Raw genomic sequence first — 12,000 nt, forward strand, 5'->3', positions numbered from 1 at the left:
AGGTTACATTTCTTTTTCATTTTGAAAAGTCCTCCTAAACTGCCCTCCCCAGAGTTGCACAATTTATATCCACCAAAAGCATATCACTTCATCTTCGCAAATAACGAAGTATTACCATCTTGTACATTTTTGTCAGTCTGAGAGGTGGGAAAAGTTTGTTTTACTTTGTCCCACAATAATTATAGGTAAGATTAGAACAACTTTTGATGTTTTTATTGGGAATTTGTGTTTCTTTTTTATTATGAACTCTATTCATATCCTTTGCTCATTTTTTTCTGGTTTCTCTTTTTCTTAACAGATTCTTTTTTTTTTTAAAAGATCGTATTTACTTATGTGACAGAGAGACACAGTGAGAGAGGGAACACAAGCAGGGGGAGTGGGAGAGGGAGAAGCAGGCATCCCACCAAGCAGGGAGCCTGATGTGGGGCTCCATCCCAGGATGCAGAACCCCAGGACCAGAGCTGAAGGCAGAGGCTTATTGACTGAGCCACCCGGACGCCCCTTTCTTACCAGTTTCTAAGAGCTATTTGGCTATTAAGTGATTAGCCCATTGTCTGCTTCTTTATCTGTCTATTCATTTTCAATTTTACATTTGATTTTTTACTTTATGGCTTTTTTTTTTTTTTTTTTAGGCCTCTGTGAAAGGAGAGCACACTGCTCTTCCTTTGTTTCTCTTTTCCTCTCACACTGTGGTCACACTTCACTTCTGACAGCAGAGATGTGGGCTTTCCACACACCAAGCTATTCTCTGCTACACCAGCTGGGTGTCCTGCCATTTAACTCATTTCTGACACTGTCTACCTGAAGATAGCATCAGATTTCACAGGCTGCTTGCACAGTCCCCAAAGCTCCCTTTCCCCCACGTCCCATTTCAGACGCCTATTGCAAGCCCAGAGTTGTCTCCTGCACTTCGAACCCACCACTAGAAATTGGGATTCCCATCACCCCTTCCTTGGGTTTGATCACTTGCTAGAACAGCTCACAGAACTCATAAAAATTTTTACTTACAGTTGTGGTTTATTACATAATAAAGGATATGAGAAAGGATGCAGATGAATTGTCAGATGAAGAAATGCATAGGGTAAGGCCCAGAAGTTTCCCAAGTGCAAGAGTTGCTGTCCCCATGGAATTGGTCTATGTCACCCTCCTGGCATGTACATATATTCACCAACCCAAAAGCACCTTGAATGCCAAATATTTGGAGTTTTCATGGCGGCTTCATCACACAGGCGTGATTGATCCTTTACTCCATCTCCAGTATCTCTCCCCTTCCGGGGAGGATGGGGTGTGGGACAAAGTTCCAGGCTTCTAATCATGGCTTGGTCTTTCCGATGACCGGTCCCCATCCTGAAGCTGTCTAGGAGCCCATCAAGAGTGACTTCATAGGGGGGCCTGGGTGGCTCAGTGGGTTAAAGCCTCTGCCTTCAGCTCGGGTCACGATCCCAGGGTCCTGGGATCGAGCCCTGCATCAGGCTCTCTGCTCCAAGGAGAGCCTGCTTCCTCCTCTCTCTCTGCCTGCCTCTTTGCCTACTTGTGATCTCTGTCTGTCAAATAAATAAATAGAATCTTTAAAAAAAAAAAAAAAAAAAAAAAAAGGACAGGCCCTGGGTGACTCAGTGGGTTAAAGCCTCTGCTTTCGGCTCAGGTCATGATCTCAGGGTCCTGGGATCGAGCCCCACATCAGGCTCTCTACTCAGCAGGGAGCCTGCCCCCCCACAACCTGCCTCTCTGCCTACTTGTGATCTCTGTCTGTCAAATAAATAAATAAAATCTTAAAAAAAAAAAAGAAAAGAAAAGAAAGAAAAAGAATCACTTCATAGAACAAAAGACGCTCTGATTGCCCTGAAAATTCCAATGGATTTAGGAGCTCTGTGTCTGGAATGGGGATCAAAGACCAAATATTAAAACAAAAGATACTCCTAGTGCTCTTACGGAGCTCTGTGCCAGGAACCGTAAATAAAACCTAAATATATTTTTATTATAAATCACACTATCACAGCCTTAAGGCAGTCTTCAATTTTTGTTAAAAGGTAATCAAATTTTCCTTTCCATTATTATGGCTTCTAGATTTTAAGTCATTGTTAGAAAGACCTTCTGTAGTCTAAGTTTTATTAAATATCACCCTGGCTTTTACTGATTTTTTTTAGAAGATTTATTTATTTATTTAAGAGAGAGTCGGGAGAGAGTCACAGAGAGAGAGTGAGAGAGATTCAAGCAGGCTCGTGCTCAGCTCAGTCTCATGACCCCAAGGTCAGAACCTGAGCCCAAACCAAGAGTTAGGTACTTAACACCAAGAGTCAGACGCTTAACCAACTGTGCCACCCAGGCACCCACCCCATCCTGGTTTTTTATCTAACAAGATATTTTTTAGGTCAATTTTAGACTCACAGCAGAAGTGAATGGAAAGCAAGAAGCTGTCCCATATGCCCCATGTGTACCCTCACCTGCCTCTGCCCCATATGACCTCCTGCACTATTAACAGCCGCACCAGAGTGGTCATTTGTTATAATCAATGAACCTAAATCAGTGCTCGTTACCATCCAAAGACCATAGTTCACACTAGGGTTCACTCTTGGTGTTGTGTGTTCTCTGGCTTTTGACAAATGTGTAATGTCCTATATCTACCATTATAGTATCACGGAGAATAGTTTCATTGTACTAAAAATCCTCTGCACTCCATCTGCTCATTCCTCTGCCTGCTAACCCCTGGCAACCACTGCTCCTTTTACTATCTCCTTAGTCTCGCCTTTTCCAAAGTCATATGGTTGGAATCATACAGTATGTAGCCTTTTCAAACTACTACTTTTATTTAGTAACGTACATTTAAGATTCCTCTATGTCTCTTCATGGCTTGACTGCTCATTTCTGTTTAAAACTGGATAATATGCCATGGTCTGGATATAAAGATTATTAACCCATTCACCTCTTGAAAGACATCTTGATTGCTTACAACTTTTGGCAATTATGAATAAAGCTACTGTGAACAATTGTGTGTAGGTTTTGTGTATAGGTTTTGCGTAAGTTTTTAACTCCTCTGTGTAAATACCAAGGGGTGCAATTGCTAGGTTGTGTGATAAGCGAGTGTTTAGTTTTGTAAAGAACGGGTCCTACTTCTTTTATGCTTTAATTTTAAAAATCTATTTAAATGTTATCCATCAAAAATTTATTTGTTGAATGGGGAGTGGTAAAGATTCATCTTTCAAACTATATCTTTATAAATGATAATCAGTTGTCTCAGTGTCACTTACTGAACAATCCATGTTTTCCCCATTGACTTGAATTGTGGTTTCTATTACATAATAAATTCCCATTTATGTTTAGGTCCATTCTTGGATTTTTCCATTTCTTTATATTAAAGATGTACCATTTAAAAGATCAGCTATAACATTAAAAATAAAGAAGAGGTTACTCATAAAGGGAAAGGGGAATAAGGTGGAGAGGATAAATAGAAGCTAGGATCCTTTGATTATACAGTGGTTTCAGATTTGTTATTGAAATCCTGGAAATATTTTTACATAATTATAAAACAATATTATACTAAAGAAAGTAATCCCTTAAAATGTAAAATAAAATTAAACAAACGTTCATTGCATTCAGTTGGTGTTTTTATTCTACGATGTTGGTGTTTTTGACCCAAGATTATTGTGAGTATAATGTGGAATGAATCAAATGAATATCATCTTTGTATCATCTTTGGTGCCCTTGAGAACTGGGATTCTTGGCATGAGGGAAAGGAGATAATGAATTTAAGATAGAAGAGACTGTCATGACCTCACAGACCTCAATTGGATTGAAGGTATATCAGTATAAACTCATGAGGATCTTACCTGAAATCTTTTGGAAAATAAACTCCTAAATTTTTCATCGTCAAGGGGAAGTCTCACAGAAAGTGTTAAAATGCATAGAATTGAATGAGAAGACAGCACAACGTGTCAAAATATATGAGACACAGGTAAAATAGTTGTGGGGAGGAAATTTATAGCACTAAATGCTTGTATTAGAAAAGAGAAATGGTGTAAAATCAACAATTTAAGTTTCTTTGAAAAAACTAAGAAAAGCAAAATAAACCTACATGAAACAGAAGAAAGAAAATAAAGAACAGAAATTAGTGAAATTGAAAGCAGGAGAACTGTTAACAGAAAGTGAATGACATAAAAAAATCTAGTTCTTTGAAAAATATAAAACTGATAAACTTCTAGCAAGACTGATGAAGAGAGAAGACCCAGGTTACCGATATCAGGATGAAATAGGATATTCCTGCAGTTCCTGTAGCTATAAAAGGATAATAAAGAATTACTGCCAGCAACTCTATGCTCATAAGTTTGACAATTTGAAGAACTAGAACAATTTCTCAGAAAGCACAAACTACCAAAATTCAAAGATGATGAAAAAGAACGCGAATAGTTCTATAACCATTTTTTAAGTGAATTTGTAGTATCAGTCTCCTGAAAAAGAAATCTCCAGGCCCAGATGGTTTTACTGGAGAATTCTATCAAAGATTTAAATAAGAATTGACACTATTTTCATACAGAGGTCTTTCAGAAAACAGGAGGGAATGCTTCCCAGTTCATTTTATGAGGCAAATATTATTCTGCTACTAAACCCAGAAAAAGAAACTACAAAGTGTATATATATATAATATAGACTATTATCTCTCACGAAATTAGATGCAAAAATCCTCAAAAAATTTTACCCATCGAATCCAGCCATGTATTTTTAACATTTCACACATTTGAAAGCCAGTCAATGCAATTCATCATATCAACAAATTAAGAAAAATCATAGGATTTTGTCATTGATGCAGATGAGCATTTATTAACAAAATTCAACACCCATTTATGATAAAAACTCAGCAACTAGAAATAAGGAATTTCCTTAGTTTGATCAAGATAACCTACACAAAACCTACAATAGCATCATTCTTAACAGTGAATGCTTTCCTTTCAAGATCAGGAACAAGGCCAGCACTTATTCAACATAACACTGGAAGTTCCAGCCACTGCAACAAAAAAAAGGTATGGAAAATAGGAAAAAATTAAATTGTCCTTGTTTTGAGATAGTCTGCATAGAAAATCTCAAAGAGATGACAAAAACAAACTTCAGGTGCCTGGTTGGCTGAGTTGGTTGAGCATCTGATTCTTGGTTTTGGCTCAGGCTTGTGCTCTCTCTAAAATAAATAAATAAATCTTAAAAAACAAGGATGACAACAAAAAACCCTCATAGAACCAGCACGTGAATTCAGTAGGGTTATAGGGTGTAAGATCAACATACATAAATAAGTTAACATTTTTATGTACTAAGAGTGAACATGTTGAACCTGAAATTAGGACACATCCAATTTGCAGTTAATGCTCCAAAATGAAATCCTTAGGTATAATTGTAACAAAACATATGTAGAATCAGTATGCTGAGAATTATAAAATACATAATTATAAAAATACTGATGAAGGAACTTAAAGACTAGTCAAACATACCATGTTCATGGGTTGAAAGACTTGTCATAATAAAGATATCCCTAATTACTCTATAAGTTTAATGGAGTTCCTGTCAAAATTTCAGCAGTTTTTTTAATACAGAGATAACAAAGTTATAAAATTCATATGGGAAGGCATAGGCTCTAGAATAACTAAAACCATCTGAAAAAGAAGAATAAAGTGGAACTAATCTTGCTGCCTATTAAAGCCTATTTCATAGCTACCATAATCAAGAGAGAGTGGTATGGGTGGAGAGATAGATACCTACGATAGAAAACCAAGAAAGACCCACACCAATATGGCCAATTGATTTTTAACAGAGGAACCAAAGGAATTCAATGGAGGAAGGATAACCTTTTCAACAAATGATGTTGGAACAATTGGACATTCATAGGCAAAACCATGAACCTCAATGTAAACCTCATAGAAATTGAGTCCAAGTGGATCATGGACTTAAATATAAAATGTAAAACTATCAAACTTTTTAAAACTACTGTAGAAAAATCTTTGGGATCTAAGGCTGGCCAAAAACATGATCCCTAAAAGAAAAAAAGTTAGACTTCATCACACAAGGGTATAAATACAAGTTACAGCCTGAGAGAAAATATTTGCAACCCACATATTCAGCAAAGGACTAATATCGGGAGCATAAAAACAAAACAAAACTTCTCGGAGTCCTGCATGTGACTCTTAATCTCAGGGTCATGAGTTTAGGCCCCATGTTGGGCAGGGAGCCTACTTTTTTAAAAATTAAAAAAACCCTCAAAATCCTAACAGTTAAAAACCAAACAATCCAACTAGAAAATGGGCAAATGACAAAAACTGTCACTTCAGCAAATAAAAATGGCAGATAAGCACATGAAAAGATGTTCATTATCACCTGTTAGGAATATGTAATTTTTTTCAAGATTTTATTTATTTGACAGATATCACAAATAGGCAGAGAGGCAGGCAGAGAGAGAGGAGAAAGTAGGCTCCCCGCTGAGCAGAGAGCTCGATGTGGGGCTCGATCCCAGGATCCTGAGACCATAACCTGAGCTGAAGGCAGAGGCTTTAGCCCTCTGAGCCACCCAGGCGCCCAGAATATGTAATTTTAAACACATAATGAAATATAGGCGTGCCTGGGTGGCTCAGTGGGTTAAGCCTCTGCCTTCGGCTCAGGTCATGATCTTAAGGTCCTGGGATCAAGCCCCACACCGGGCTCTCTGCTCAACAGGGAGCCTGCTTCTCCCTCTCTCTCTGCCTGCCTCTCTGCCTACTTGTGATCTCTCTCTGTCCAATAAATAAATTTTTAAAATCTTAAAAATAAACACATAATGAAATATCAAAGTGGCTAAAATAAAAAATAATGACAACAAGTTTTGGCAGACATGTGGAGAAATTAGATCACTCAAATATTACCAGTGGAAATGTAAAATTGTGTAACAATTTTGGAAAACAGTTTGGCAGTGTCTTAAAAATTAAACATGCAACTACCATACAACCTGGCAATTGCATTCTTAGGCATACATCCCAGTGATATGAAAATTTATTTTCATATGAAAACCTGTACATAGTGTTAACAGCAACTTTATTTATAGTAACCAAAATCTGGAAACAATCCAGATTTCCTTTGATAGGTTAAACAAACTGTGATACATCTATACCATGCATACTACAGAGCAATAAAAAGGAACAAGTTATTAATAAATGAAACAACTTGGATGAATTTCTGGGAATTATGCCAGGTGAAAAAAGCCAATTCCAAAAGGTTATATTCTGTAGGAATCCTTTTATATAACATTCTTCAAATGTCAGAATTACAGAAATGGAGAACAGATTAGTAGTGGTGGGGGGCAGGCTATGGTAATAAAAAAAGTATCAGGAAGGATCTTTATGGTGAAGAGAATGTCCTCTATTTTGACTGCATCAATGTCAATATCCTGGATAATATTGTACTACAGTTTTTAAGATGTTACCTTTAGGGAAAACTGGGTAAAGGATACACAGGATCACTGTACTATTTCTTACAACTGAATATGAATCAACAATGATTTTAAGACGAAAACTGAAAATATAAGAAGTGGCAAATCATTTGGAAAATGGTTTGGCAGTTTCAAGGAAGTTAAAAGCTAACCTGTCCTATGACCTAGCCATTCTAGTTCTGTGTAAATATCCAGGAGAAATGAGTACATTTGTCCATAAAAAGATTTGAATAAGAATGTTCATAGTAGCTTTATTCATAACAGCTGAAATTTGGAAACAATCCAAATGCACATATGGAGGAGAATGGATAAACAAATTGTGGTATATTCATACAATGGAATACTTCTTATAAAAAAAAAGGAACTGATACACATAAAATACGGATAAATCTCACAAACATGTTAAGCCATGGGAATCAGATACAAAAGAGTACATACTATATGATTACATTGACAGGAAGCTCAAGAACAGGCAAACTCCTTGATTACGGTAGAAGGTACAATACTGTGTACTGGTAGCAGGGGAATGGTGTCAGCTGGAAACGAGCTGGAGGAACTTTCTGGAATGACAGAAATGTGGCTACACAGGTATACACAAAATGTTAAAACTCATTGAGCTCCACACTTAAGATTTATGCATTCTATGTTAATTATACCTTAAATAAAGTACTGTGGAACAAATCTCTGTTCATGGGGGTGAAAAGACATGTCAACTGATCCCACCGTGTACTTTATTTGAATCCTCTCTTAGACAAGCTATAGAAAAACCTACTTACGGCACTTAGGAGAAATTGAAAAGATGAGTTTCTAATTGATGACATTAGGGAGTTGTGAAGTTTCTAGGTATAAAATAATAATCATTGTTAAAGAGTTTTTGTCATTTCAAGAGATATACTGAAATAAGTGATACATCTAGGATTTGCTTCACAATAAAACAGATGAGGAGTGGGAGGATATAGATAAAACAAGACTGGCCATGCACTGATTTGTTTAACCTGTATGGCTGGATTATCATCTGTTTTTTTACTCCATGATAAAAAGGTAAAGTTTTAAAATATGAATAAAAGATACACATGGGTAGCTTTATTATTGCCAGTAGAACAGAAGAATCATCTTCCCAGATAGCTCAAGGGCTGATAGGGATAATTAATGCCTCAAAGAGAATCATGGCTTGCCTGCACCAGCTGTCTTCATCAAGGAGTGAGGATCTCCAAGGGTAGAAAACCACCCTGTACCCAGTGGACACCGAGTGTATAGCTAACTTATATATGGGTTCTTTCAATTAAAATGTGTTTATGTTTGCCCATATAGACACACTGTAGCTTTATAAATTGTCCACCTACTTTAACAAACTGAAGCACTGGGATCAATTACTTTTTTCAACCTTCATGTGCTCTCCTGTTTTCTCTAAGGACCTGATGTTATTTTATGAGGATGATCCAAAGCCACTTTTGCCGACAATTCCTCCTTCCATTATCTCGTCAACTAAATGGCTATCAGAAGGACCAGCAGACGTTTGTAACCTCTGGGATGCAGGTAAATTGGTTAAAAGATTAGAAAGGCGACTCAGAAACATGAATAAGAAGCATTGGACAGGAATTGCTTTTCATCAGATTTTATTTTGTGAAATACAGCAGCAATGGCTTTAATTTAACTTCGGTAATGAGGGATGAGACTAGCATGGATGAATTCAACCCACACATGATCCTGTAATCTTAATTAACATTTGTTTCAGTGGGGTTTTAGTCCCTCTATTTTGCTTTTTTCCTTTTTCATTGTGTCGAAAATTATTAACTGCAAACCTCAAATCTCTTATGAATGGTTTTAAATGCAGAAAAATTAGAGTTCCTTTTTTCATTTGTGTTAACTTCGCTTTGATAAAGAGTTTAAATTGTGACATTTTTCATAAGCAAGCATTGGACCAAAATGTGAAAAGCAAGATGTACGGCATCCCACAAATTGGCTAATCACCTCTTGACTAATTAACATTAGAGAAAGTATGGTATAAAATGATACAGACTGCCCTCCAATAAATGACATATCCATTCCACCTGGGCTTGGCTGCTGCTCGGGCTCTGATTGATTCACACTGGAGCCACTCCATACTGTCCCTGTTCTTCAGAAACTCGATTTTTAATACGTCCTTCCTCCTGCTTTTCTCAAAAAATAGGACTCAGGACCCTCTGCCAAGATGGGAATGAAACATTCTCATTAGTATCTTTCAGCCCTTCGTTTATCTGTGCTTTTCTATTCAGCCAGGCATCCTTTCCCTCACTGCAGAGGTGGCTCCTTATGTTTCGAGTTTCATCTGCTCCCTCATCTTTAGGCCACATGCTGTGCTTTCCTCCTCCTATAGATCCCCAATATCCAAAATATAAAAACTGTAGTCGATTAGAATAGGTTTCTTTTACGGGTTCATGTTTATATAATTTTCTTATAAAACTCATCATGAGAATGATGAGGATATTTCAATGAACACGGATCACGGAGTTGTGGGTTATGGTGATATTTGTAGTACAAGGATGGTATAATTACTCACATGGATAATTCGTTATAAGTGCATAGCATTTTCAAGACAGCTTGCTCCATATTCTTAGAATACGCTTTATGTCAACTGATCCAGATCCAGAAGCTTCAAAGAAGAATGGTAAGGAAAACCTTTTTTGTGATCTAATGTCCCCTCATGGTCCCCCACCCCCAACATTTTAAAAATAGGCTTCATTTTTTAAAGCAGTTTTAGGTTCACAGTAAAATTGAGTGGAAGGTACAGAAATTTCCCCACATACGCCTGCCTCCACACAAGAACAACCTTACATCTGTTGCAGTCAGTGAACCTACGTTAACGCTTTCATCGCCCAAAGACCGTGGTTTCCATCAGGGATCATTCTTTGTGTTGTTGTGTTCTGTGGGTTTGGACGAGTGTCTGAAGACATGTATCCGCCACCACAGTATCATACAGACTAGTTCACGGCCCTGCCCGACTCCTTGTGCTCTGCCTGCCGTTCCTCCTTCCTCCTAACCCCTGGCTGCCGCTGATACTTTAACTGTCTCCATAGTTTTGCCTTTTCCAGGAAGTCCTAGAGCTGAGCTCACACAGGATGTGGCCTTTTCAGACTGACTTCTTTTATTCAGCACCACATTGAAGGCTCCACCATGTCTTTCATGGCTTGATAGCCCCTTCCTTTTTAGTGCCGAATGGGATATACCAGGGTATTTACCCATTCACCTGCTGAAGAACATGTTGGCTGTGTCTAAGTTTGGGCGCGTTTAAATGAAGCTGCTGAGAATATCCATGGGCCCATTCTCGTGTGGAAATAAGTTTCCCCAGCCAACATTGTAATACAAGTGAAATGGAATATAAATGAGCCTAAGAGGCAGCCCTGTGGAGGAAAAAAGTCACAAAACATATTGAGTGAAGGATGATTCCACCATGTTCCTTGGTTGGAACTCATCTTGATTGGAGGAGTTTTCCTACTTTGAGCCTGCCTTTTCTCCTGCTTTTCCTTCACACCAATCTCAGAGGTGTCTTGCTAAAGTGCAGGTCTAAGCATTTCACTTCCCAGCTTAAAAACTTTCCACAGTTTTCTACGCCAATAGGATGTCTAGTTTCTTCACGCTATCATAGGAGACTTTTCATGGCCTGGTTGCCGCCAACATTTGTGACCTCATCACCCAGAACTGCCAACATTCGCGTTGCTCTGCGACGTTCTGTTACTTGTGTAGTTTCTTCTCCTTAGAAAGTCTTTGTTCCAGTTACTTCAGCTGTGTAACACATTGCTCTCAAACTTTCTGGCATAAAATAACCATTTATTCTGCTCATGGATTCTCTGGGTCAGGAATTAGGACAGGGCACAGTGGGGATGACTTTTCTCTGCCCCATGACGTATGTTTGGGCCTCAGCCCGAGAACACAAAGCCTGGGGATGGGAATCATCTGAAGGCGCATTCACTCATGTGTCTCGTAGTTGGTGCCCACTATCGGCTGGAGGCCTCAGTTTCTCTCCACATGAGCCTCTTCATGTGGTCTCTCCACATAGGCTAGTTTAGGCTCTGTCACAGCATGGTGGCTGGGTTCCAAGGGTGAGCATCCGGTAAAAGAAAGGACTGGGCAGAAGCTGAAAAATCTCAAAAGTCGTGCTGTGGTACTTCCTTCCCATTCAGTTCATAACGCAATCATAAAATCTCGCCCAAGTTCAAGGGGAGGGAATGTAGACCCTCCACGCCTCTATGTACAAGTGTCAATGTCATATTGAAAGAAAAGCATACAGATTGATGTGTGTGTTAGTACAGTCATCTTTGGAAAATACAATCTGCCACAGTCCTCCACAAAGTTATGGATGCTTGACAAAATTCTATTTAAACAGCAAGGCCCAGCTCAAATGTCACTATTGCTATAAAATCTTTTCTACATAACCAGTTTTTCCTTTCACTGTGTTCCAATGAGACTTTGCCTATAACATTAGATATGAATTTATAGTTGTGTATCATTTTATAAGTTTTATCTATTTTTAATTAGATAAGTAATAAGTGAATATACTCTTATTTTTTAAATTCAAACAGTAT

General features: G+C 38.1%; 1 protein-coding gene across 5 annotated transcripts in view; it reads left to right on the plus strand.

Annotated features, from left to right (window-relative positions):
• The window catches only part of ENTHD1 (ENTH domain containing 1), a 106,812-nt gene that overhangs the window by 45,833 nt on the left and 48,979 nt on the right, over positions 1-12,000 (plus strand). For all 5 annotated transcript variants that reach the window (XR_004286601.1, XR_004286602.1, XM_032346206.1 and 2 more), the window contains exon 5: positions 8,851-8,974. Coding sequence is in view for 3 of the 5 variants with exons in the window: in XM_032346206.1 (XP_032202097.1) it covers positions 8,851-8,974 (124 nt within the window). In the remaining 2 variants the exon portion in view is untranslated. The remainder of the gene's footprint in view (positions 1-8,850; positions 8,975-12,000) is intronic.

This window comes from Mustela erminea, chromosome 6 (genome assembly GCF_009829155.1).
Source record: "Mustela erminea isolate mMusErm1 chromosome 6, mMusErm1.Pri, whole genome shotgun sequence".
NCBI lineage: Eukaryota > Metazoa > Chordata > Mammalia > Carnivora > Mustelidae > Mustela > Mustela erminea.